Source organism: Loxodonta africana, chromosome 1, assembly GCF_030014295.1.
Source record: "Loxodonta africana isolate mLoxAfr1 chromosome 1, mLoxAfr1.hap2, whole genome shotgun sequence".
NCBI classification, from domain to species: domain Eukaryota; kingdom Metazoa; phylum Chordata; class Mammalia; order Proboscidea; family Elephantidae; genus Loxodonta; species Loxodonta africana.
The window spans coordinates 138,934,959-138,959,283 of NC_087342.1; the positions used below are offsets into that span (position 1 = coordinate 138,934,959).

The 24,325-nt window shown below is 42.7% G+C and overlaps 1 protein-coding gene across 1 annotated transcript; it reads right to left on the reverse strand.

Moving 5' to 3' along the window:
- Window positions 1–19,995: 19,995 nt before the first annotated feature.
- On the reverse strand, window positions 19,996–23,703 carry HTR1B (5-hydroxytryptamine receptor 1B). The gene has a single exon (XM_003404385.3). The coding sequence runs from the start codon at window positions 21,832–21,834 to the stop codon at window positions 20,662–20,664; it is 1,173 nt and encodes a 390-aa protein (XP_003404433.1). The 5' UTR covers window positions 21,835–23,703; the 3' UTR covers window positions 19,996–20,661.
- Window positions 23,704–24,325: the final 622 nt, after the last annotated feature.

Here is a 24,325-nt window from a genome sequence, read left to right on the forward strand (position 1 = left end):
TGTAGGTAGAAACACCTCTCCCCCTCTCCCTCAAGAGCCTTTTACTGTCTCTAATAAACCTTTGTTTGTGTGGAATCTCTGAGCCTCTCCTGGTCATTTTTGGTCAGCAGAAGGTAAGAACCTAAGCAGGGCTTAGTCCTGAGCTGGGAAGCCCTGTCCTGTAACAGAAGCACAGCTGGAGATGGGACTGTCAAAATGAGCATAGTAATACAACATTTGTGTGTTTGTGAAGGTTCAGTGAGAATGCATATGAAACCATCAGCCTTTGTAGTAGCTGGTATCATGATAAAGTAAATAAATGCTGGTGTTTTTCTTAGGAGGATTTGAGCTTGTTATGTATCCATAATTCCAAAAGAAGAAAAAATTCTCCTGTGTACACTGTTCATCAAACAAAATTCTTTATCTGTGTACACATGTGTCTTAGTTATCTAGCGCTGCTATAACAGAAAGACCACAAGTAGATGACTTTAACAAAGAGAAATTTATTTCTTCACAGTAAAGTAGGCTAAAAGTCCAAATTCAGGGTGTCATCTCCAGGGAAAGGCTTTCTCTGTCACCCTTCTCATCAATCTTCCCCCAGACTAGGAGCTTATCTGTGCAGCGACCACTGGTCCAAAGGATGGACTCTGCTCCCAGCACTGCTTTCTTGGTGATATGAGGTCCACCACTCTCTACTTGCTTCCCTTTCCTTTTTATCTCTTGAGAGATAAAATGTGGTGCAGGCCACACCCCAGGGAAACTCCTTTTACATTGGATCAGGGATGTCACCTGGGTAAGGATGTTACAATCCTACCTTAATCTTCTTTAACATAAAATTGCAATCACAAAATGGAGGACAACCACTGAACACTGGAAATCATAGACCAGCCAAGTTGATACACACATTTTGGGAGGGACATAATTCAATTCATGACACCATACAATAGAAATGGTATACATATTATCCTGAGCTGTACTCAAAACCAGAGGCTCCAGGCGGGTGTTATCTTCTGGTCTTTTCAGCGAGAACCAATATACATGCCGGTAAGCTTAAGAAGCAATGAAGCAATCCTGTATTTAATTAGAACCAGCCGTGATACAAACTCCGCTTGCTTAGATAGCAGATTGATTTTACAGAGAAGGGGGTTTGTGCTTGGTTTCTTCTTCCATTACTCATGACCTCAATCCTTAGGTAAATGACAAGATAATTTAATTCTCAAACACTCATTTGGGAGTGTCAATGACAAATGATTGGAAATATTGCTGCTCATGTTGCATCCCCTTCTCTCTGCTCAGCCACAAGAAACTAACTTGATACTGGAGTGATAAAGCCTGTCACAATATACCAGGTCTTCTCTCAAAATCTTTCTCATTTTTCCTTGTCTATTGTTTCTCCTGAAGAATCTTCTGTTGGTACTTGTGTGGCAACTTCCTATTTCTACATAATTGAGAGCCAGCCCTAATTGATCCAATTGTTTGTACCAGTCAGCGCAAGAAAATGGTAATTTTCCTTTTCTCTGTTTCTCACAATCACCTAATAAGCAGCTCTAATGCTGGGTGGCTGAATTACACAATAAACAAAAATTTCCCATCATTTAACATTTGTTCAATGATTTAATGCTGTGGGTCCATAAGAGCAAAAAGAAGAAAAATGTGCACTTACCAAGTGAATTCAACCAATGCAAACTGCAAATCTAAATTAACTATTCAAGCCACCAAAATCTGTTGTTGTTTTGATGCCTAGATTAATTGAAAAAATTATCCTAACTCTGCTTGGAAGCTTGGCCTTTGTTGACACAGTTGTGGCTAATAAAAATCCTTTTGTATTCTAATCAAAACATTGCTTATGTTATTTGCAAATGAATAAAGGAAGGCACTTGAAGAAGTTTGTATTTTGTCACCTAGAATTAAGAGGATGTAAAGGCTTCCTTTCTTAGAACAGGGATCAGAAACCACCATCTTTTGCAACAAAGTGAGGTATTATGCCAATGAATTTTACTGCCCCATCTCTGGCCCTAAGAGGGCAATGGTAGTTCAGTGGCAGAATTACTGCCTTCCATAAGGGAGGCCCTGAGTTCATTTTCCAGCCACCACCTATCTGTCAGTGGAGGCTTTCAGGTTGCTATGATGCTGAACAGGTTTCAGTGGAGCTTCCAGACTATGAGAGACTAGGAAGAAAGGCCTGGTGATCTACTTTGGAAAATTAGCCAATGAAAACTGTATGGATCACAGTAGTCCAACTGGCAACTGATTACAGGGATGATGCAAGACCAGGCAGAGTTCCTTTCAGTTGTGCATGGAGCCACCATGAGTCAGGCGTGATTCAAAGGCAGCTAACAAAAACTTCTGGGCCTAAGAAACCCTCTCCCGACATGACTGCATTTGGGAAAACTCTATGTTCTTTCTGAACACAATTCAGGGCCTTGGAAGGAATAACTACCATGAGTCAGAATAAGATCTTTCTTCTGGTGGCCACTGCCCTGCCCACCCTCAGCCCAGCAGGATTCGGCCAGGATCTGTGTTTATGTCAAGCATCCCTCCTGATTGCCTTCAGCTTCCCTCCATAAACACTCATTTAACTCATCACAACCTCATCCCTTAGAAAAATCTCCCCTCACCACTCTGCGCAGAAAGTAAAGTAGGCATTTCTAGGAGGAAAATGTGATCCCATGAGAGACCAATGTATGGAAATTCGTGCTTAAAATATTTAGTGACAGTAAAACCACAACTGTGTAGAAAGCTTAGAAATGAGGCTGCCTGGTTAACTTTGCTTTTTGGTGCTAACTGAGAGGTGTTTGACACTTAAGTATCATGATCCTTAATTGTGACCCTTGCTACTGAAAATCTCCCTAGAACGTATTAGTGTACATTTCTTCTTCAGTGAGTAATACCATTTAATGTTTTTCGATGATTCAGCATCTGCAGCACCTTATTAAGAACAGAAAGGCAGTTTCTCTTTTAAGGTAACACATTTTTATTTCACTTATATGCTTGTAGCTAAAAGACTTTTAGGAAGCCATGTGGTTGAAAAGTATTTTACTGAAATTCATCATGCAGAGTAATTCATTCATTCATTCATTCACACTTTCACTGATTGAGCACTTATGGAGCTCCTACACAGGGCAAGGCACTTCTCCAAGGTCCTAGAGTGTGATGGTGAATAACATTAAAAAGAACTTAGAAAGGGAGAAGTTGCAGGCTAAGTTCGCCTGGAGTATCCTAAGATATTGTTGAACTCTCCCGGCAACCCATTTGTAGGCATGCAGCATTACAGTCCACATGGTATATGATAGAAATATTTACCAGTTATAGAGATCACATAGAAAAGGGGCCAAACACCTCTCAAATACCTGTCTGGAAAATCAGAAAAGGCTTCTCAGAGGTGATGGCAAGTGAATGGGGGCTTAAAGGATGACAAGGGACTCATGACTTTCAACATTTTTCAATAACCACCACACTGGGGTGCTCTTCATTAACAACGATTCTTAAACCTTTCTGGACCAAGGGTCTCATAAAGAATCTAATAAAAAAAAAATTATTTTCCAAGAAAAATATGAAAATGCAGATAGACACAAAAATAGATAATTCTATGACATTCAAAATGTCCTGAAGACCACCATGGAGCTTCTGGAGATCCATGGATACCCAGGAAAGAATCCCTGTATTAAATAGAGCTACAGGGCTCTTTGATTATGTATGAAGTCCCTGGCTGGCACAAACAGTTAGGTGCTCAGCTACTAACTGAAAGATTGGCAGTTCAAATCCACCCAGAGGTGTTTTGGAAGAAATGACTGATGATTTTGCTTCCAAAATGACAGAGCCATGAAAACACTATGGAGCACAGCTCTACTCTGAAACATATGTGGTTACCATGAGTCAGAACTGACTGGACAGTAACTGGACTGGTTTAACATATAAGATAATATTTGTCAGTTATCTGAATGATCTCATCAAAATGGTGGGCAAGAGAAATAACTCAGATTCCTAAATAGATTTTCTGCTAAGTTTTCTAATTTGACTATGTATCTGAATGGTTCTCAACCAAGGTAATTGTGATGAGACCTGGGTAAGGGTGGTGTTACAATCCCACCCTAATCCTCTTTAAGATAAAATTACAATCACAAAATGGAGGAGAATCACAGAATACTGGGAATCATGGCCCAGCCAAATTAATACGGACATTTTTGGGGGGACATAATTCAATCCATGACATTCCACACTTTGGCCCCCCAAAAATCACATCCTTGTAACGTGCAAAAAATATTCATCCCATCATATCATAGCAAAAGTCTTAACTCCAAGTCCAAAATCCAAAAATTCCCCTTCATCTGTGAAATCTAGAATACAAGTTATCTGCTTCCAAGGGTACAATGGCAGAACAGGCGCAAGCTAGACATTTCCATTACAAATAGGAGAAACTGGGAGGAAAAGAAGGCATAACAGGCATTGAGCAAGTCAGCAGAACACATTGCATTAGCCCTCAAAGCTTTGAAAATAATCCTCTGTTCTCTGAGACAGTTTACATAATAACCCTGCCCTCCAGCCTCTAGGTATTAGCCATACTCTCCAGATTCTGAGTGGAGGCCCCCTCTGATCTGGGCTTCAGCTCCGCCTTTCAGGCCCACTAGGACAGTAACTCTGCTCACTTAGCTTTAGGCTCACCATCCTCCTAGTCCATCTGAATGACAACTCCACCCTTAGAAACACCAGAGCCAATGGGTCTACCCTTTGAAACCCCAGAGGCCATGGCCATACCTTTTGAGACTGAGGCAGCTCTGCTTCTCGTGTTGTCTCTTCAGCTTCTGTTTCCTGGTTTCTTGGCCTCTCTGCAAATCGCACCGCACACCTGCATCTTACCTGCTGGAGCAAGTGTTCCAAAGCTCTGTAGCTCCACTGATAAGTGCCCAGAGGCACCCCACTCCACCAGGAAGCCTCCTGCACACAAGCACTCAGCTCCCTGGCTCCATGGGTCAGCAAGTCTAGCTCAACCGATAAGTGCCCGGAGGCACCCCACTCCACCAGGAAGCTATCTGCACACAGGAACACAGCTCTCTGGCTCCATGAGTTGGTTCCAGCGCTGTCTCGCTCTGGTCTCCTTGTTCTGCTGCTGTTGCCGCTTCTCTGCCACTGTAGGTTCTCTGCTGCACCAGTCCTCTGTAGCTGTCGCAAGTCTATCCATTCGCAGTTTCAAAACGACTTCCACGTTTTAGGTATCTGTTAGAGCAGCACCCCACTCTCTCAGTACCAAATTCTATGTCAGTCAACTACTGCTGCCATAACACAAATACCACAAGCAGATGGCTTTAAGAAAAGAGATTTATTTCCTCACAGTAAAGTAGGCTAAAAGTCCAAATTCAAGGCATCAGCTCCAGGGGAGGCTTTCTCTCTCTGTCCACTCTGGAAGAAGGTCCTTGTCCTCAATCTTCTCCTGGTCGAGGAGGTCTCAGGCTCAGGGACCTCAGATCGAAAGGACGCGCCCTGCTCCTGGTGCTGCTTTCTTGGTAGTATGAGGTCCCCCACTCTGCTTGCTTCCCTTTCCTTTTATCTCTTGAGAGATAATGGTGGTGCTGGCCACACCCCAGGGAAATTCCCTTTACACTGGATCAGGGAAGAGACCTGGATAAGGGTGGTGTTACAATCCCACCCTAATCTTCTTTAACATAAAATTATCATTACAAAATGGAGGACAACCACAGAATACTGGAAATCATGGCCCAGCTGAATTGATAAACACATTTGGGGGGAGCACAATTCAATCCCTGACAGTGATTTTGCCCCCAAAAGAGACATTTAGCAATGTATAGAGGTCTCTTTGGTTACCTGGTAGTGAGAATGTATTACTAACATGTTTAGCCAGGGATCTGGCTAAATGTCCTGTAATGCAGAGGATAGACCCCACAGAGAGTTCTACAGATAATGTGTCTACAGTGTTGAGGCTGAGAAATCTTGGCCTACACTGATCAAGTTATTCAAACAGTTTTCTTAGGGAAGGGTTGGACTCTCTCAAAATTAATTATACAGAGAAACAAGAAAATCAAGGGAGTGTTCAGTTTAATACCAATAATGTCTTTATTTATTTATTTTGCCTTGGAGTGGATAACTGCTCAAAATAACAAATAATGCAGTGTTTAAGCCCTTATTTTGGTCTACTTTAGATTGAAGATAGATCATTGACATCCCTTCATAAAGGAACGGGGATCTTCTTTGTGGAGTGAAAACAATCCGACCAGTAGTTCTGCCCTACAGTATAAGCCTGCGGCAGTTGCTATAGCAAATATCTATATTTTATGAAAACCACCGAGTAACACAAACAGTCAAAAATGAAAACAGACTTGATTAAATGCAGACTAAGTGACCTTTAAAATTATTTCTTTGTCTCCGGACAGTGTTTTCGGTTATTGTAGACAAATAACCACTAAGTATGCACTTGGAGCACCTCTGGTTGCTTCTACAGAAGGCCAGGAAAGCATACCACCTTGTGTCTGTCAGAGTTTCCTTCCTTAGAAGTACACTTTGGACAGTCATGGTTAAGATGGAGAAATCCATAGTGATTATTAAGAAAAATGGCAAGACAGTTTATATGTTCCGGGTCCTTTTTTGTAGCTGAATCGAAATAGTGACATCTATACGATCCCAGGAGACCCTGGTGGTGTAGTGGTTAAGTCGGCAGTTCAAATCCACCAGGTGTTCCTTAGAAACCCTATGGGGGCAGTTCTACTCTGCCCTATGGGGTCGCCGTGAGTCAGAATCAATTCGATGGCAGTGGGTTTGTTTTTGTTTTGTTTTTTTAATACCAGCCCAAATCAACTTTTCTCCCTGCAGACTTGAAAGTGCATAGCATCTAGCAAAAATAAAAAATCCTACAGAGACTTATGATATAAAATTCAAGCATTCTATTACCGGAGTATACTAACCTCTTGACCTTCTTTTTTCTCTCAGTGCCTTCATACGGCTGTTTCTGACAAACTACTAATTTTCACCCTTTTTTAGCAATGTTATAGCTCAAAATTAGTTCTTTCTTACATACTAACATTCAAAACACATCATTTCAATGTTCTGGGCTAAAATAATCTATAAAATAGCACTAACTAACAAAAAGTAAGGTGTAAATAACTGATGGCTAATCTAAGGTGCTAAAATTTCAAGAAATATTTAGAATTTAAGAGGGTTATGAAACCATAGGAATGAATCTTTAATTAATAGACAACAGGCAGGAGACAGAGTAATTTTTCTAGTATCTCTTGAATCACAGTATATGAGCAATTTCAAAGCAGGATTAATAAAACTGGTTCCAATCTCACAGAATTCTAGCGATCTCACTTTCAAAACTAAATGAGAGTGTACCAACACTGAAGCATAACGTACAATAGCAGGGTTTTAGCTGCTAAAGATAGGAAAGAAGATTGAAAGAGAAGAAAAGTCCATTGAGCAATCACCTTACTCCAGAAAATGTGTCCAGTGTTGTCACAGATTATATAATGTAATACCCATAACAACCTTTAGAGACAGATTGTATTAGTCCCACTTTACAGATAAGAAAACTGATATTTAGAGATTATATAACTTGTCCCAGCTCATATACTAATAAGAAGAAAAAAATAAGATTTTTAGCATCTCTGCAGACTCAAAATTCCACAGTCTTTACATAAACAGCCTGGTATGTTTTGTCTGAACAGAAGGAAGCCACCATCCAGTAAATACCTTACGTACTATGTTCTAAGCACTTTCTGGACTAAGCACTTCTCCATACTGACTTGTTTAATCCTCATAACAAGGCTGTGAATAAAGCACTATTTCCCCACATTAACAAATGAAGAAACTAATGCTTGGTGTGGTTGAGGTCACACAACTGGCAACTGGCAAAGCTGGATTTGAACCAAGGACAGTGTGGGTCTGGATTCTAATTCTATTTTACTAAAGTTTTTGTGCCATGTATGTTTTGTTTCCATTACAAACCAGTAATAATTTTTTTTAATAATAATCAAAGACATAGGGAAAAGGTGTTTTGAGCAGAAATTTTTCTGATTTATAGTTTGTTTTTTCATTCGAAACAGATTTTTCAACCTTGCACATCACTATTACAATATTTAACTCTTTAGTGAAAATAATAAATTATTTTTTTAGTAGCTTGTGTACATGTTTTGGTTTTAAGTCAGTTTTGTGAATACTGATAAGTTTTTGTCCTCAAGATAGCTTAATTTTTCTTGTTCACGTTGGTGTGTATTATGGTTTGAATTGTGTCCCCCAAAAGTGTGTATCAACTTGGCCATGATTTCCAGTATTGTGTGGGCGTCCACTATTTTGTCATCTGATGTGATTTTCCTATGTGTTGTAAACCCTACCTCTATGATGTTAATGAGGTAGGATTAGCGGCAGTTGTGTTAATGAGGCAGGACTTAATCTACAAGATTCGGTTGTGTTTTAAGTCAATCTCTTTTGAAATATAAAAGAGAGGTAAGCAGAGAGACATGGGGGCCTCATAGCACCAAGAAAGTAGAGCCAGCAGCATTTGTCCTTTGGACCCAGGGTCCCTTGGCTGAGAAGCTCCTAAGCCAGGAGAGAATTGATGACAAGGACCTTCCTCCAGAACCAACATAGAGAGAAAGCCATCCCCTGGAGCTGGCACCCTGAATTCGGACTTCTAGTTTCTTCAACTGCGAGAGAATAAACTTCTGTTTGTTGAAGCCACGCACAAGTGATATTTCTGTTATAGCAGCACTAGGTAACTAAGACAGTGTGTTAGGGTTTTTTGGTGAGGAGAGAAAGAGGAAAAGAGAGGCTGTGCTTATAAAACACACAATTTTTAAAAAGAAACAACAAGCATTAATTTGGAGGTCGTGTCTATATAATGCAACAAAAATATCTCAAAGTATACTGTTACTTGCCTGCATTTATTTACTTAGCACTCTGGAATTTTATTCCATGTAAAAATAGGCACAATGTCCCAAGTGCCCAAGTTTTTGAGGTATGTATCACCCAGTAACTTTCCATAAAAGGAAAATTTCTTCTGTCATACTTTACTCATCAAAGCAGAAGCATCTGTATTTAAAAGTGCCATATCCAACAACTTAAATGTTCATTTCTATCATATCAGCTTGCCTGGAAAAGGTCAGGGGAGCCATGGTGTGTTCTCTGGTTAGTAAAGGTTGTTGTCAGACAGGAAGGGACAGGAATTTGAAAACAGACCAAAGAAACCTGTGCTTCTTAAATACAACTTCATACTTAAAATAAATCCCTAAAGTTCCATCCTACTTAAAGCTTCAGACTAGAGTTTAGAAAACAGAATTCTGAATGCCTAAGTGAAACACACATAATAACACAGTTTTCTTCCCAAATATGAATACGAATCACTCAAATGGTGCTGTTACCATAATTCTCTAAGCCAGAGAACTGGATGAAATTGTTATAATACCTCCTTCGTGATGATCATGATGATGATAACAACAACAATAATAATACCTATCTCATGGCAGTGTCATGATGATTAAATGGGAGGGTGGTTGTTGTTGTTGTTAGGTGCTGTCGAGTCAGTTCTGACTCATAGTGACCTCATGCACAACAGAACGAAACACTGCCTGGTCCTGCGTCATCCTTACAATTGTTGTTATGCTTGAGTTCATTGTTGCAGCCACTGTGTCAATCCACCTCGCTGAGGGTCTTCCTCTTTTCCACTGACCCCACACTTTGCCAAGCATGATGTTCTTCTCCAGGGACTGATCCCTTCTGATAACATGTCCAAAGTATGTAAGATGCAGTCTCACCATCCTTGCTTCTAAGGAGAATTCTGGCTGTACTTCTTCCAAGGCAGACATATTCGTTCTTTTGGCAGTCCATGGTATATTCAATATTCTTTGCCAACACCACAATTCAAAGGCGTCAATTCTTCTTCAGTCTTCCTTATTCATTGTCCAGCTTTCACATTTTCATTGTCCAGCTTTCACATATTCATTGTCCAGCTTTCACATGTATATGATGTGACCGAAAATACCATGGTTTGGGTCAGGTACACCTTAGTCTTCAAGGTGACATCCTCGCTCTTCAACACTTTGAAGAGGTCCTTTGCAACAGATTATCCAATGCAATGCGTCATTTGATTTCTTGGCTGCTGCTTGCATGACTGTTGATTGTGGATCCAAGTAAAATGAAATCCTTGACAACTTCAATCTTATTTCCATTCGTCATGCTGCTGCTCATTGGTCCAGTTGTGAGGATTTTTTTTTTCTTTATGCTGATGGGCAATCCATACTGAAGGCTGTGGTCTCTGATCTTCATTGGTAAGTGCTTCAAGTCCTCTTCACTTCCAGCAAGCATGGTTGTGTCATCTGTATAATGCAGGTTGTTAATGAGTCTTCCTCCGAACCTGATGCCCCATTCTTATTCATATAGTCCAGCTTCTCATATTATTTGCTCAACATACAGATTGAATAGGTATGGTGAAAGGATATAACCCTGATGCACACCTTCCTGACTTTAAACCAGTCAGTATCCCCTTGTTCTACCAGAAAAACTGCCTCTTGATCTATGTAAAGTGGAGGTTATTTAAAATGTTTGCAATAAAGTGCTCAGTAATGCTGATTTCCTCCCCAACTTCCATCCCTTTAAAATGAGGGAATTAATTTCCCAACAATGTCTCAACTCAAAGTATTGAAACCCCCAATTGACACTCCTTCCCCTCCTTTCTTTGTCTTGCCAACCACAAGCTTATGATGAACAACATTTTTCAGGAAGCTGTAGCAGGTAGTGGTTCTGCCCACTAAACTGGCCCAAACTAGACCTTGGAGCATGCGCAGATTGAGCAGATCAAATCCTTGACCTGACCCTGGACTCGATTATCACCAGAAAGGCAGATATTTTCCAGCCCGTGGTTTCACCCAGCCCTTTTGAGAAGGGATAGTTTCCACCACATGGACATTTGACAGAAGATGATTCAGCATTCAGACCTCCAAATGTGGACATGGGAGGGCTAAGGGCAGAGAGTTCCAGGTACCACACCCGACCCCAAGACACCATTGGAAATAAAAGCTCCCCTAACCCCCTCAGACAGAGAGGACTTTGTCTTCTGGTTACCGGACCCCACGTTGCTTCTTGTCTGTGCAGACAATAAACATGCCACTTTCTGTTTCCCTTGCAGTTAGTGTCCATCTTATTTCAATTGGCTAATAGGACAGGACAAGCACCGAGCAGCATTCAGTTTCGGTATCACAATAGGGTACATGGAGGAAATGAGAAACTTCGACGTTTGCTCTATAATATAGAATAAAAATCTACTTGGACACTGACTCTGTTAATTTAACTTGAAATACGCAAGTAAAAAACTAAACTGAAGCTTCTTCGCTGAAGTAGGAGTCTTTGATTCTTATTCCCAATCTAAGTTTGAGGAACTCAACATTTCTAGTTATATGGATAGGGACCAAGATATTGCTAAGCATTTTCTCATTAATAATTTACTTTCACTGAAAAAATATTCATGAAATACTTTGGAATAAAAAAATCGGGGAGGGTGTTCTCATGAAATCGAAAAGGTGCTGGGTCACTGTTACATGATGTCTCTAAAATACAGTAGGAGCAGAATATTATGGCTGGAAAGCACACCTTTCACCTTTGATTGAATAGTTACTTTTGTTTTTTTTTTGTTTACAAAAGATAAATATATATATATATATATTATTGAAATGTGTTGAGAAAAGGGATTGAAGTGGGTGCTAAGTTACCAGGAAGTTGTGCCATTTGCCATATGTTGGCAATTTTATATGCTTTTTGTTTTTCTCTCTTTTCTTTTTTTTTCACAGAAGACAAGGGCCTTATTTGGAAGTGATGTAAAAACAAAGGACTGAATCTGAAGGTCACATTCTGCTGATTCAGATGGAGAAGCGAGCTGTTAGTTTCAGGGTAGACTGAGGATTGGAAGCATCTGGGAGAAAGCATTTAAGGGGAAACGCTTAACAGCTGCTGAGGCTGAGACATGAACACCCTGTAAATAAGCAAGGGAAACACAACTTATTGCATGCTAAAAAGCACATTTTATCATCTGAAAAATTTTAAAAATATATCCTTAGGGAATGCTCTATATCTAAGCTGTGTTTTCCTGTAGATCCTTATTATTCAATATATGGTACAAGAACCAACAGTATTCATTGGTATTGCCTAAGAACTTAAGGCAGAATCTCATGCCCTATTCTAGACCTATTTAATCTGCATTTTAACCAACTCCCCATTAAATTTTGAGAAGTACACTGCAAAAAAATAAAACACTTGGCTTCCTGTTTCATTCAAGGACCACCTTCACACCCTCAGATCCTGAGTGTGCCAAGCTTTGTACTAAAGCTTTAATGCACATTCTCATTGGATCTCACCCTGGCCACACATTAGAATTACCTAGGAAAATCAGGCCCCATTGCTTATAAATAATCGGTTTGAAAGAGGGATCTAAGAAAAGGTATTTTTAAAGCTCCCTTGGTGAATTTAACTCTCAGCCAAGGCTGAAAACAATTGCATTATTCAATTTACTTCATACCTGCAAACACAGAGGTATGTATTATTAGAACACATTACAGAGTAGTTTTAAAATGGTCGCAAAGCATGGATTTAAACTAAGGTATTTCAATTTCAAAGCCATACTCTTGTATTTTATAACTACCAGTGGAGTGTTGGGGGCCTTCATACTAGTAGCTGGTTCCAAACTCCCCTTTGTGCCAATTATTCCAACATGATTACTCCCTGAGAAAGCCTAGAGAGGCAGGCAAAATAAAGTGGACTCAAGTACGTGAAGGCCAGGCAAGACTGGGATGGAAAGATGAAGAGTCATAAAACTATTGTTGTTAGGTGCCAGTGGAGTGGGTTTTCAACTCCTAGTGACCCCATGTGACAGAGTAGAACTGCCCCATAGAGTTTTCTAGGCTGTAATCTTTACAGGAGCAGATTGCCAGGTCCTTCTCCCAAGGAGCTGCTGTGTGGGTTCAAACCACCAGCCTTTCAGTTAGCAGCCAAGGGCTTAACAATTGCACCGTGAGGACTCCTGCCATAAAACTGCTTTCCTACAAAAACAGATCAGCCCAGTGCTGAAACCATTAATGTTATTCAAAGAACAAAGGATATATTGACGAATTACAAAGGTAGTTGTAAGCCTATAAACACACTCACAAACTAGAGTAGCAAATGAATCTAGAAGAGATAAGCATATGTGCTTACAAAAAGTTCACTTGATATAGCTTCTAGACCAAGTAACCAACTCTTTGTGGGCCACTATGTCACCACACTCCCATCACCAGACATGGTCACCATACTTGTGAGCAAAAGAGAGCCTGAAATCTGCTTGTCCCAATATAGGTTGACCAGTGAGAGGCTGATGTGTGGACCATTGCCACAGAGTCAGAGAGGATGTGAGTCATGCTTTTATGCATCTTTAGGCAAGCCATATGTAGATTTTTTAACACATTTACCATAAACGGATCCCTACATCACCATCTGTTCATTTTAGGTACAGAAATATTATAAGACCATTCTTATTATATAGATTTCCAGTAGTTTTGAAAAGAATTTCTCCTATCTTCTGAAATGTGTATAGTTAAGTCAAGAGGAATGGGCATTTTCCCTTACAAACCATACTTAGAATAGTGTAAAGTCACTCTCTGTGTCAGCTGGCTCACCTCCAGGGACTGATTCTCTCAGGGAGCACTGAGAATCCTAGTATAAGCCTGAGATGTGGATGTTGACTTTGAAAGTCCAATTTTAATTGACAGATGTGTGAAACGCCACATAGAAAACTTTCCGTGGGGGATAACGAAAACGCTAGGGAATAACAGTTAAGGAGGAATGGCAATGATATAGCCTCATTTGTTTTCCCATTTTATATGATCTATTTTTTTTTTTTTTCTGGTACAGAAGTTTAGTTTTGTGTTACTTAAGCTTGCACTCCCATTTGTACCTGCCTGTTTTTAGCACCAAGGCCAAAATTACAGAAAAATTACAGAGACTTGAAAATTTGCCTTCCTGGAAAAACTGACGTATGAGGATACCTTGCTTCTGTGCAAAAAGCAATCCTTTCTTTAAATGGTAAATGACAAGTGTTCTGCCTTTCAGCTATGGATATACCAATCTCAAAATAATCAAATTTTTTAAAAGAAAAACACAGTGGCAAAGAACAATCATAACTGTGAAAGATACATTTAAGTAAATAATTGTTGTTAAATCAAAAACAACCTATTGCCGTCAAGTCGGTTGTGACTCATAGCAACCTCACAAGACAGAGCAGGTGAATTCGAATTCCAAGGCTGGTGAATTCAAATTGCCAGCCTTTTGGTTAGCAGCTGAGCTCTTAAGCACTGCGCCACCAGGGCTAGTTGCCATTAAGTCAGTCCTATTCATGGCAACTTCATGTGTGCAGAGTAGAACTGCTCTATAGTGTTTTCAAGGCTGAGACCTTTCGTGAGTAGGTAGCCAGGCCTGTCTTCGAGGCACCTCTGAATGGGTTCAAACCACCAACCTTTTGGCTAGTAGTAGCACACTTAACAATTTGCACCACCCAGGGACTCCTAAGTAAATAATTACCTCCCTTAGTTGTGAATACAATTTGTCTTTTAACCTTTCATTTCATCCAGTGCCACATTAATAAAAAGTCACAATGTTTTAAAATACTAAGGCTTTAGCGTTCTTCCAGGCCTAGAGAAGAATAAGAAAATAACAGAATTTGCATATATGAAGGAAAACTTCAGGGTTGCTTTAGAGATCCTCTGCCTGCATTTGTAATTCTGAAAAATCTGCTATTTTAAGTCAGCGATCAACTTCCTTTTCCATGGCTCATGAATCTTTGTTTTCTCCGAGTTTAAAGGAGTTAATGCCACTTGCGAGGGGTCCAGGGACGGGTATTTAGATTTGAGGGGTTTGAGTGCTTGTATCTACTAAACAACTCAGGGGAACTCTGCCCCCTGCTGGACTGTTCAGTAGTGGGTTTTGATGAAAGGTGCCGAAGCTTCACTTCTCACATCCTTCCCCCACCAGCCTCTTCCCTCCTGAAAACTATAGTGTCCCAGTTGAAAGCTTGTGCCTCCACAAATCACAAGTTCATTTGGATCAACAATTCGCTTTAACATCATGTAAAAATTCTGGGCTACCTAATCAGCCCTCCAGGAGTAAAATAAGAATCACTTCAGATGAACACATCATTCATTGCTGGTTTGCATGGCTTTGCCTGGGTAAGAGAAAAGTGGAAAATAAGATGCTCAGGAAAGATGTAGATGTGGCAAGAAACTTTGGACTGTAGGAAATGAGCCGTAAATCTCTAGACATGGACCATGGACCATGGACCATGAACATGGAAGAGAAAGTGGAAGAGGGTTTAAACATGAGTAAGAGAGTGCTATAGAGTTACTGGAAACCCGGGTGGTGTAGTGGTTAAGTGTTATGGCTGTTAACCAAAAGATCAGCAGTTCAAATCTACCAGGTGCTCCTTGGAAATTCTATGAGGCAGCTCTACTCTGACCTATAAGGTTGCTATGAGTTGGAATCAACTTGACAGCAACCGAATTTTGGTTTATAGAGTTACTGGGAGCCCCAGTGGCACAGTGGTTAAGAGTTACAGCCACTAACCAAAAGGTTGACAGTTTGCATCCATGAGCCACTCCTTGAAAACCCTATAGGGCAGGTCTACTCTGTCCTATAGGGTCAGTATGAATTGGAATTGACTCAATGGTAATGGGTTTGATTTTTTGGTATAGAGTTGCTGCTTATGCACTCAGTTGCTAACCGAAAGGTTGGCTGTTTTAATCCACCAGCCACTCTGCAGGCAAAAGATGTGGCAGTCTGCTTCCATAAAGATCCTAAAACCAAATCCGTTGTCCTCTAGTCAATTCTGGCTCATAGAGACCCTATAGGACAGAGTAGAACTGTCCCATAGGTTTCCAAGGCTATAAATCTTTACAAATCTGTCTTGGAAGAAGTACAGCCAGAATGCTCCTTAGAAGCAAGGATGGCAAGACTTTGTCTCACATACTATGGATATTTACCAGGATGGACCAACCCGGAGAAGGACATCATGCTTGGTAAAGTAGAAGGTTTAGGAAAAAAGTGGAAGACGCTCAGTGAGACGAATTGACACTATGGCTGCAACAACGGCCTCAAGCATAATAACAATTGTGAGGATGGCACAAGACCGGGCAGTGTTTTGTTCTGTTGTACATAGGGTTGCTATGAGTCGGCACTATTCTATGGCACCTAACAATAACAAATCTTTACAGAAGCAGACTGCCACATTGTTTTCATGTGGAGCAGCCGGTGGGTTGGAACCGCTGACATTGTGGTTAACAGCCAAGCATTTAACCACTGCACCACGAGGACTCCTTTGGAACCTCTGTGGGGCAACTCTACTCTGTCCTATAGTCACTATAAGTCAGAAGCCACTCAGTAGCAATTGGTTTGGTTTGGTTTGGTTTGGCTTATAGAGTTACTGGGTGCAAACAGTTAACACACTTGGCTGCTAACTGAAAGGTTGGAGGTTCAAGTCCACCCAGAGGTGCTTCAGAAGAATGCTTACATAGAGATTTACGGTCTCGGAAATGCTAAGGGGTCGCTATGAGTCAGAATCCACTCGACAGCAGTGGGTTTGGTTTGGTTTATAGAGTTACTGGGTGCAAAGAGTTAAAGCACCTGGCTGCTAACGGAATAGTTGGAGCTTCAAGGCCACCCGGAGGTGCTTCAAAAGAATGGCTTAACGATCCAGTTCCAAAAAATCAGCCACTGAAAATCCTATGGGACAGAGTTCTACTCTGACACACATGAGTTCACCAAGAGTCAGCGTAACTCACTGGGAACTAGCTTAAGTCATTTATAGGAAACTAAATATTTGGCAATTTCTTCTTGGGTCATGAGAGCCACTGAAAAAGCATTTCTCCTGCTTTTTGGCCTTTCGGCTGTGGATAACCAGCTAGGGGAGTAAGTGTGAAAGGCTGCAAACCTCAGTTCCATCTCGCTAAATTTCTCCCTTCAGGCTAGTTTGGTCTTTCTCAGTCCAACCTCTCCCAAGTGGCCCTCAGTTTTTCTATGCTACAGCTGCCCCATATGTCCTAAAGAGGTCATAGGAAATAATACCTAAGTGGAACTACCATCTGTTGAGAGCCAAAAATGCATCAAGCATCTTGATAAGTGCTTTACATGTATAGGTTCTAATCCTTTGCAACAACTTACAACAGGTTGCATTTGGGAGGGAGAACCACACATCTGTAACATGGTCTATTTGCACTTCCAACTTAGGACTTTCTGATTCCAAAAACCATCTTTCTGCCTCCTTCACTGGTGTTTGGGTTAGTCAATCTCCTCATCTCAGATCTCCGCAAACTCGTTCTTAACCCAGCTCCTTTTTCTTTCTTCTGTATTTCAAGTACCACACAATATCTTGGAATCTCACTACCCATCCTAGAGCCTAAATGTTCCCTCTAAGAATGCAAATCTGGTAAGCCCCTGTGATCATGTACCTGGGTTACCCTTTTTGCAAGGTGTCAGAACACAATGTCTCCTTCAGAATTCTTCCTGCAGATAGAAACTAAATACTCCCAATAGTGGCAGTATGTGACGGTCTTTCACAGTATCATTTATCATCAACTATTCTCATGGTGGCTCCTACTCCTGAACAGAGCACAAGCCCACTGAGGGAGTCTTCCCATAAGCAGAATTACCACTCAATGTTTTTTAGAACACAAAAGGACTTTTATTTCATTATTTTTCTAAATTTAATTTCCAATTACACATTTGTTGAAAGGTAGAATACCAAAAGCAAATTTCAGTCACAGCAACTCCATCAAACGCACATAATCGGAGATTTTACTACTTGAGTGAATTATAGTTATCTCAGGGTTTCCTGATTAAAGAAGATAAAATTCAGTTAACACACAGGAAAAATAAACACTGTTCTGCAGGAAATTTGTTAAACTCAACAACAATTCATTCAGGCAGGTGTGCAGTGCCCATTTTGAAAAAGGAAACTCTAAAATTCCTAGAAACACAAGACAATATTGGTATTTTAGATGAGCATACATTCAGATATTTTGTGTGAAAATTTGTGCAATTAGACAATATGGAAAAGGGTATTTGTTATCACAGCCAATGAAAATATATTTTCATTTCCGTTGAAGTTAAGCATGTCCATCTCCCATTTTATGTTCTGCAAAAAAGCCAGGTGTCTCCTTTATGAAACAAGCTATGCTACAGGCAGCAGGAACTAAAAAGGAGCTCAACAGTCTTAACTACATACCCCTGGGATGAATAATACACTTTGCATAATTATGTGCAATGCTGGAGGATGATTCTAGATCTCTTAATACTACAAGGGTCTGCAAGCTTCTAGTTCACATAATATGGTCCAAAATTGAGTCAATTCAGCCAAATAGTCAAGCAAAAATTTATATGGGTAATCTACAAAATGGCAGACAACTCCTGTGGCTAAACTGACTGTTCTGCTAATATTGAGGACACAACCATTCTAGGTGCCCTACAAGGAAATCAGTTGTATCTGGCTAGTTGTTTCCATTAACTTCTTCCTCGCAAGGTTCCCAGAAGTTGACTTAATTGCCTCTTAGACGCAAAGAAAATACAGTTGCATAAACAAAAGAGAAGTACCGTGCTCTATGCACATTCCTGTCAGCAGAAAGCTAGATTTCTCCATAGGAGAAATGTCACAAACCACGAACAAAGAAACTTGGGGATCCAGCTGAAATGCAGGATTAAGCTAAGGCTTAAAATTTTATCTTACTCCAGTATCAGGTATAAATGGTGACAAAATTTCCTTTTTTTATTTATCTTACATATGAAACTTTGAATAGTGAATTTTCAAGAGTCATTATCCGAAGTGGAGCTCTGCACAGTAGGCAGGCAGTGCACTTCAGCTCAACACATCCACTGTTTGACGACTTTCTTCTACAGACAAAAGGTATCAACTGCAAAAAGCCACTCTGAAGAATGGAGCGTGAATCTTCTCTGGCATGTTAATAAATGCTCTCCGTAAACATTTTTCTTCTGTGCAGATGATCCTTCAGGACAGCTCCTTTTTATTTAGATAATGCCTTTTTTTTTTTTTTTTCATCTTTTAATGTAATCTTGCCCTGTATTGTGAAGTCCTCAGAGTAAATTGGAGGTAACTACTAAGTCTTGTTGAAATTTGAAAAGGCAGGTAAATTTAAAGTATTCCGGATGTTACACTCTTGAAGTGTCAAGTCAGCAACAAATTTCCAAGGTGCAAAGGCTTGCCAAGTTTTCTGATTGCCTAGTAAGTCTCAGGTTTGGTCCCACGAGTTAAAAGAAAACAGGTTCAATTTTAGCTTCCCTGCACTTTTCTAAAGTTCTGGCATTCTCATTTTGTAGTAATCTTTGTATCTGACCAAACTTCAAATAGCATGGGAACCGAAACAAGTATTTTATTTTGTTTTTCCTTTAATATAGTTCTTAGGGCTTTGACTACATTTTAAAGATTTCTGAAGAAGAGAGCCAGTTCTCTTAGTTATTTTACATGTTAGCACGCAAAGGAGTTACAGGTGGAAAGGAGAGTGCAAATGACTATCAGAAAAAGGTCTCATGCATTTTAAGATTTTTTTACAAGTCAAAATATACATTAGTCTATTGCCCTCTATTCTTTAATCATATAAGAACTATTCATGTTATCATCAGTCTCCTTCACATCTCACTGAACTAAAGGAATAAAGACACTCTTCTTATTAAGGAGCAGTATTTATCTAATATTAATCGATTTAAATGATTGCATTAACAAGAAATACAGCCGCTGTTGGGGCTGAGTCACCCATCATACCCTCATTTATGGGGATTTAAATGTGTAAAATGACAGACACATGAATTTAGGAGGAAAAATAATCTGCAGACTTTGGCACTAGTACACGTTTTGTTCGTGTTGTTAAAAATGTGATCTGACAGTCGCTAAACAGGAATCAAAGAATTACAAAACTGCAGAAAACAATCATAGGTGTTGGTTCTCAGTTTACCTCTCCCCATCTTCCATTCCCACCCACCCACCCCCATTTAGTGTCAATTGTAATAAAAATAGAAATCTTAGCATCAGGATTTTGCTGTTAACTCTTCAAGGTTTCTCTGCACCATCCATGCCACACGTAAGGTTTGAAGCACCAAATCCACAAGTTTCTCCAACCAAGTTTAAATGAACAAAAACTGAAGACTGAAGGATGTCAAAGTAACTTTTCTTAAATGAAGCTGTAACACAAAGTTCTCCCCAAAACAGTGGTTATGAAACATCTACTTCAAGTACTGCCAGGCTGTATATAGATCTGTCTCAGACAGGCTTCAGGCAACTATTAAGTACCGCTGGTTCTAGAGGGCATCATCCGCGATACCAAAGCAGGGCAAAGATCACATTTCCAGCAACTTAAAAAAAAAAAAAAAAAAGTTGCAACCCCTCTTTTGATTGGTTGCCAAAGGGACAGTGCTGAGTCTGGAGGTTTGGGGGAGGCAGTGAGCTTCCTCCTTAGCAGGGAAGCTCTACTTTTAGTCTGAACAGGTCTCCTTTTAGTGCTTTCTTTGGTCTGTCCTGGCTTCTCAGGATCCATTGCCCTTGCCCAGGAGAGACTCGTTCTGACCCAGTAACAGTGAAAGAAGAGTCGACCTACCTGTGGAGCCAGACCCAAAACGGTACCCAGAGTCCACTTAGGTGACCCCACTGCAAATGACAACTCAATTTGTGCACTTAAAGCGGATCAGTTTATGGAACGCTTGTTTGAAGTCCTCATTGGACATGGTATAGATGATGGGGTTGATGAGGGAGTTGAGATAACCCAGCCACGTGAAGAAGTCGAAGATGGCCAGGTGGAACCAACAGGCATCCCGGCAAATAGGCATCACCAAAGAGATGATGAAGAAGGGCAGCCAACACACAATAAACGCTCCCAAAATGATCCCCAGGGTCTTGGTGGCTTTGCGCTCCCTAGCGGCCATGAGTTTCTTCTTTTCCAGCAGGGCGTCGGAGACTCGCACTTTGACTTGGTTCACGTACACAGGAGACCCGGATTCGCTGGGCACGTCGGCGGCCCGCGAGTTAACGGAGGTAACCGAGGAAGTAGACCCGGGGGAGTCGGTTATCAGTTGGGCTCGAGTCAGGCGCTTACCGGTCCTGTTGGGCGTCTGTTTCAAAATCCGGGAACGGGCTTCCACGTAGATGCGGCCGTAGAGGGCGATGAGGAGCAGGGTGGGCAAGTAGAAAGCGCCCACCGTGGAGTAGACCGTGTAGAGGATGTGATCTGTGTTCACCACGCAGTCCGACACCTCCTCCTCGGCTTTGGCTTGGCGCCAGAAGAAAGGTGGCAGAGAGATGGAGATGGAGAATATCCAGACCAGCACAATCATGACCGCCGCTCTCTTGGGAGTCCTTTTGGCTGAGTACTCCACGGCGTCGGTGATGGCCCAGTAGCGGTCCAGGGCGATGACACAGAGGTGCAGGATGGAAGCAGTGCAACAGGTGATGTCGGACGACAGCCAGAAGTCGCAGACCACCTGGCCCAGAGTCCAGCGTCCAGTGAAAGTGTACATGGTGCTGATGGGCATCACCAGAATGGACACGAGCAAGTCGGTGACCGCCAAGGAGGCGATAAGATAATTGGCCGGGGTGTGCAGCTTCCGGGTCCGGTACACAGTGGTGATCACGAAGGCATTGGAGAGTGTGGTGGCCAAGGTGATCAGCGACAGCAGAATTACCAGCAGCACTTTCCAGGGCAAGGCGATGAAGTCCTGGTAAATGTAGCCTTCGGCGCTGCAGTTGTGAGAGCGAGCAGCGGTTAGGTTGGCTTGCAAAACCTCGGTCAGGGAGCCCGCAGGCGGCGGCGGGGCGCACTGAGCGCCTGGCTCCTCCATGGCTGTCTTGGCCCTGGCTCCGAAGCACAGCTCTCGGGCATGGAGCGGACGAGAAAGAGGGTGGAAGGGCTGCTTAGGAGACCACAGGCTTCTTCTCCGTTAATAGTCAGTCCGTGGGTTTCTCAGTTACTCCTCCGCCCAGGTCCCCAGCTGGAAGTAGAGGTTACGGGCGCGGCAGCCGAGTCGGCCGGGCGCGTCCCTGCACATCCCGTGCGCCGGGCGCTGTTGCCGCGTCTCTGGCTGTTCCTCTCCACGCCCGTCTTACCCCGGGTTGTTAAGGACTGGCCCTTCGAGCCCCACTCCGCTCTAGCTCCCACAGCAGCGTCTAACGGTCCGTAGGGGTTATAGTATTTGGGGAGGGGGCTTCGGCCAAGTAGGGTTTCTTACCCCAATTGCTCATGCCTGAGCATCTCCTAACCCGGGCGCTCCCGGATCTGCAGACTCGGCCCGCCGGAGTTTCCTAGCTGTCGAGACCAAAGCTTGGTGGCCAGCAAGGAATCCGAGTCTTGCGTTCCCACCCCCGACTCCACGTTGGGGCAGTTTTCTGCGGCGGCTGCAGCCGTTGGAGCTGGGTGGGGTGAAGTCCGAGAGCCGCGCCGCACCTCACCGTGCCGCGCCTCGTCTCGCGCAGCGCCAGAGTTCTGCCCTCCCTCGTTTTTCACGCGCTGGCCACACTGGCGAGCTGTCCCGTGGAGACAGGGCCGCAAAAGGGGGTATTCAAGGGCTGGGGCTGCAGTTTCTCAGGCCTTGCCACCGCCACCGCCACCGCCACCGCCACCTCGACTCCACGGGCACCATTCGGACCGATACCGCTGGGCGCGCGGGTCCGGGGGACCTGCGCAGCGCGCGAGGAAGGGGCAGGTGTCTGTGGGAGCTGGAGGGACGCTGCGTGCGCCAGCCCGAGAGGAGAGTGTGATCCGCGGCGCAGACCGGCTCCTTTTATAGAGTCCCGGTCCAGTCCGCCAGAGCCGTGCAACTCGTGCTGCAAGTCAAGTGTGGACGACCGCACCTTCTCTTTTTCTTTCTCCCTCTCTCCTTTCCTCCCGCCCTGTTACCTCCCAGGCCAAGGAAGCTCCGCCGGGTCCTACCGCCCTCTTTCCCCTCTTCCAATCCCCTGGCCTCTCTTCCGCCCTGGGCACCCCGGTGCCGCAGTTCTGTACTAGCTTTTGCTGGCTTTGGAGCTTACTGCGCGCCCTGCCAGTCAGACCCACGCCCTCAGCGGCGGTCAAGGGCATAGTCCCTGCGTTCCTTCCTAGGCTACTGCCTCCTACCCACCCCCCGCCCCGACCCTGCCAGGCCATCGCTAAGTGGACCAAGCCCCATTCCCTTACCTCTCCTCTCAGGAATCTTATTCAGCCCTGCGGGCCCCACCCAGGTTAGAAAGAGATGTCTGTAATATCGCCATAGAAGGAAACGACCGATATGAGCACATACTTCGCATTTCAAGTAATACTTAACTCTTGGTACAATACAAGCTAAATGTTTATATCTAAGCTTTAGAAATTTTTGGTTTTCATTCACTCCCTCCCCATTAACTGTGAGTCGATAGGGAGAGAAAAAGGCGGGGCGGGGGGGCTTTTGGCAAAAATGTAAAAGTATCACAAACAAGCCAACTGTATGTGAAATTAAATCTTTGGCTCCACCCTCCTTTTCCAGCCGCTCAGTATTTCGGGGCTTCTGGAAAACAGTTCCCAGGGAGCACGTTCCCTCCCACAGCCTGCCTAGAAAGAGGTCATCGGAATTCAAGACAAAACAGGCACTGGAGCTATCACCACCACCATCAGTGTATCTCCTTCGCCCTCAACAAAAACACACCAGCAAGTCAGTTTTAAGCGGCACGAAGCAATCCGGCCCTCAACAAAAATATATCAAAAAATCAGTCATAAGCGGCACCAAGCAATCCCAGTACCTAGATCCCATGATCCAGAGCAGATTGATACCCTGTGCAGAGATTTTCTCCCTCAATTGCTGATCTTAACAGAAACAATTGTAGAACAGAGTCGAAGTAGAAGTCAGAGAAAGTTTAAAATATAGCACGAGAAAAGGACAATGTGTTTTCAGCCCTATGGCTGCATGATCTCCACTAGGTATCCCCAGCGCCTAGCTCAGTGTTGGGCACATAGAATGCGTCCAATGGTATAGCAGTTTATCTCAGAGCCAGAGATCATCTAGCCTATCCATCTAGTTTTAGAAGAAATGGACTTCAGAGCCTTTGAGAAAACCTTTTTTTACCCAAAGCGGCAAAGCTGTTTAGGAGCTCAAACCCAAATCCAAAAATCCATTGCTGCCGAGTTGAGGCGATTCCGACTCAAAGGGACCCAAATCAAACCAAACTCGACCCTGTAGGACAGAGTAAAACTGCCCCATACGATCCAAATCCCCTGAATTCCTGGGTCTCTAAACCAGGCAGGTAGGCACAAAATACAGAGTGCCTACTCTGTGCTGGACATTCTTCTAGGCACCGGGGGTATGGAGGCCGACTGGGCAGACC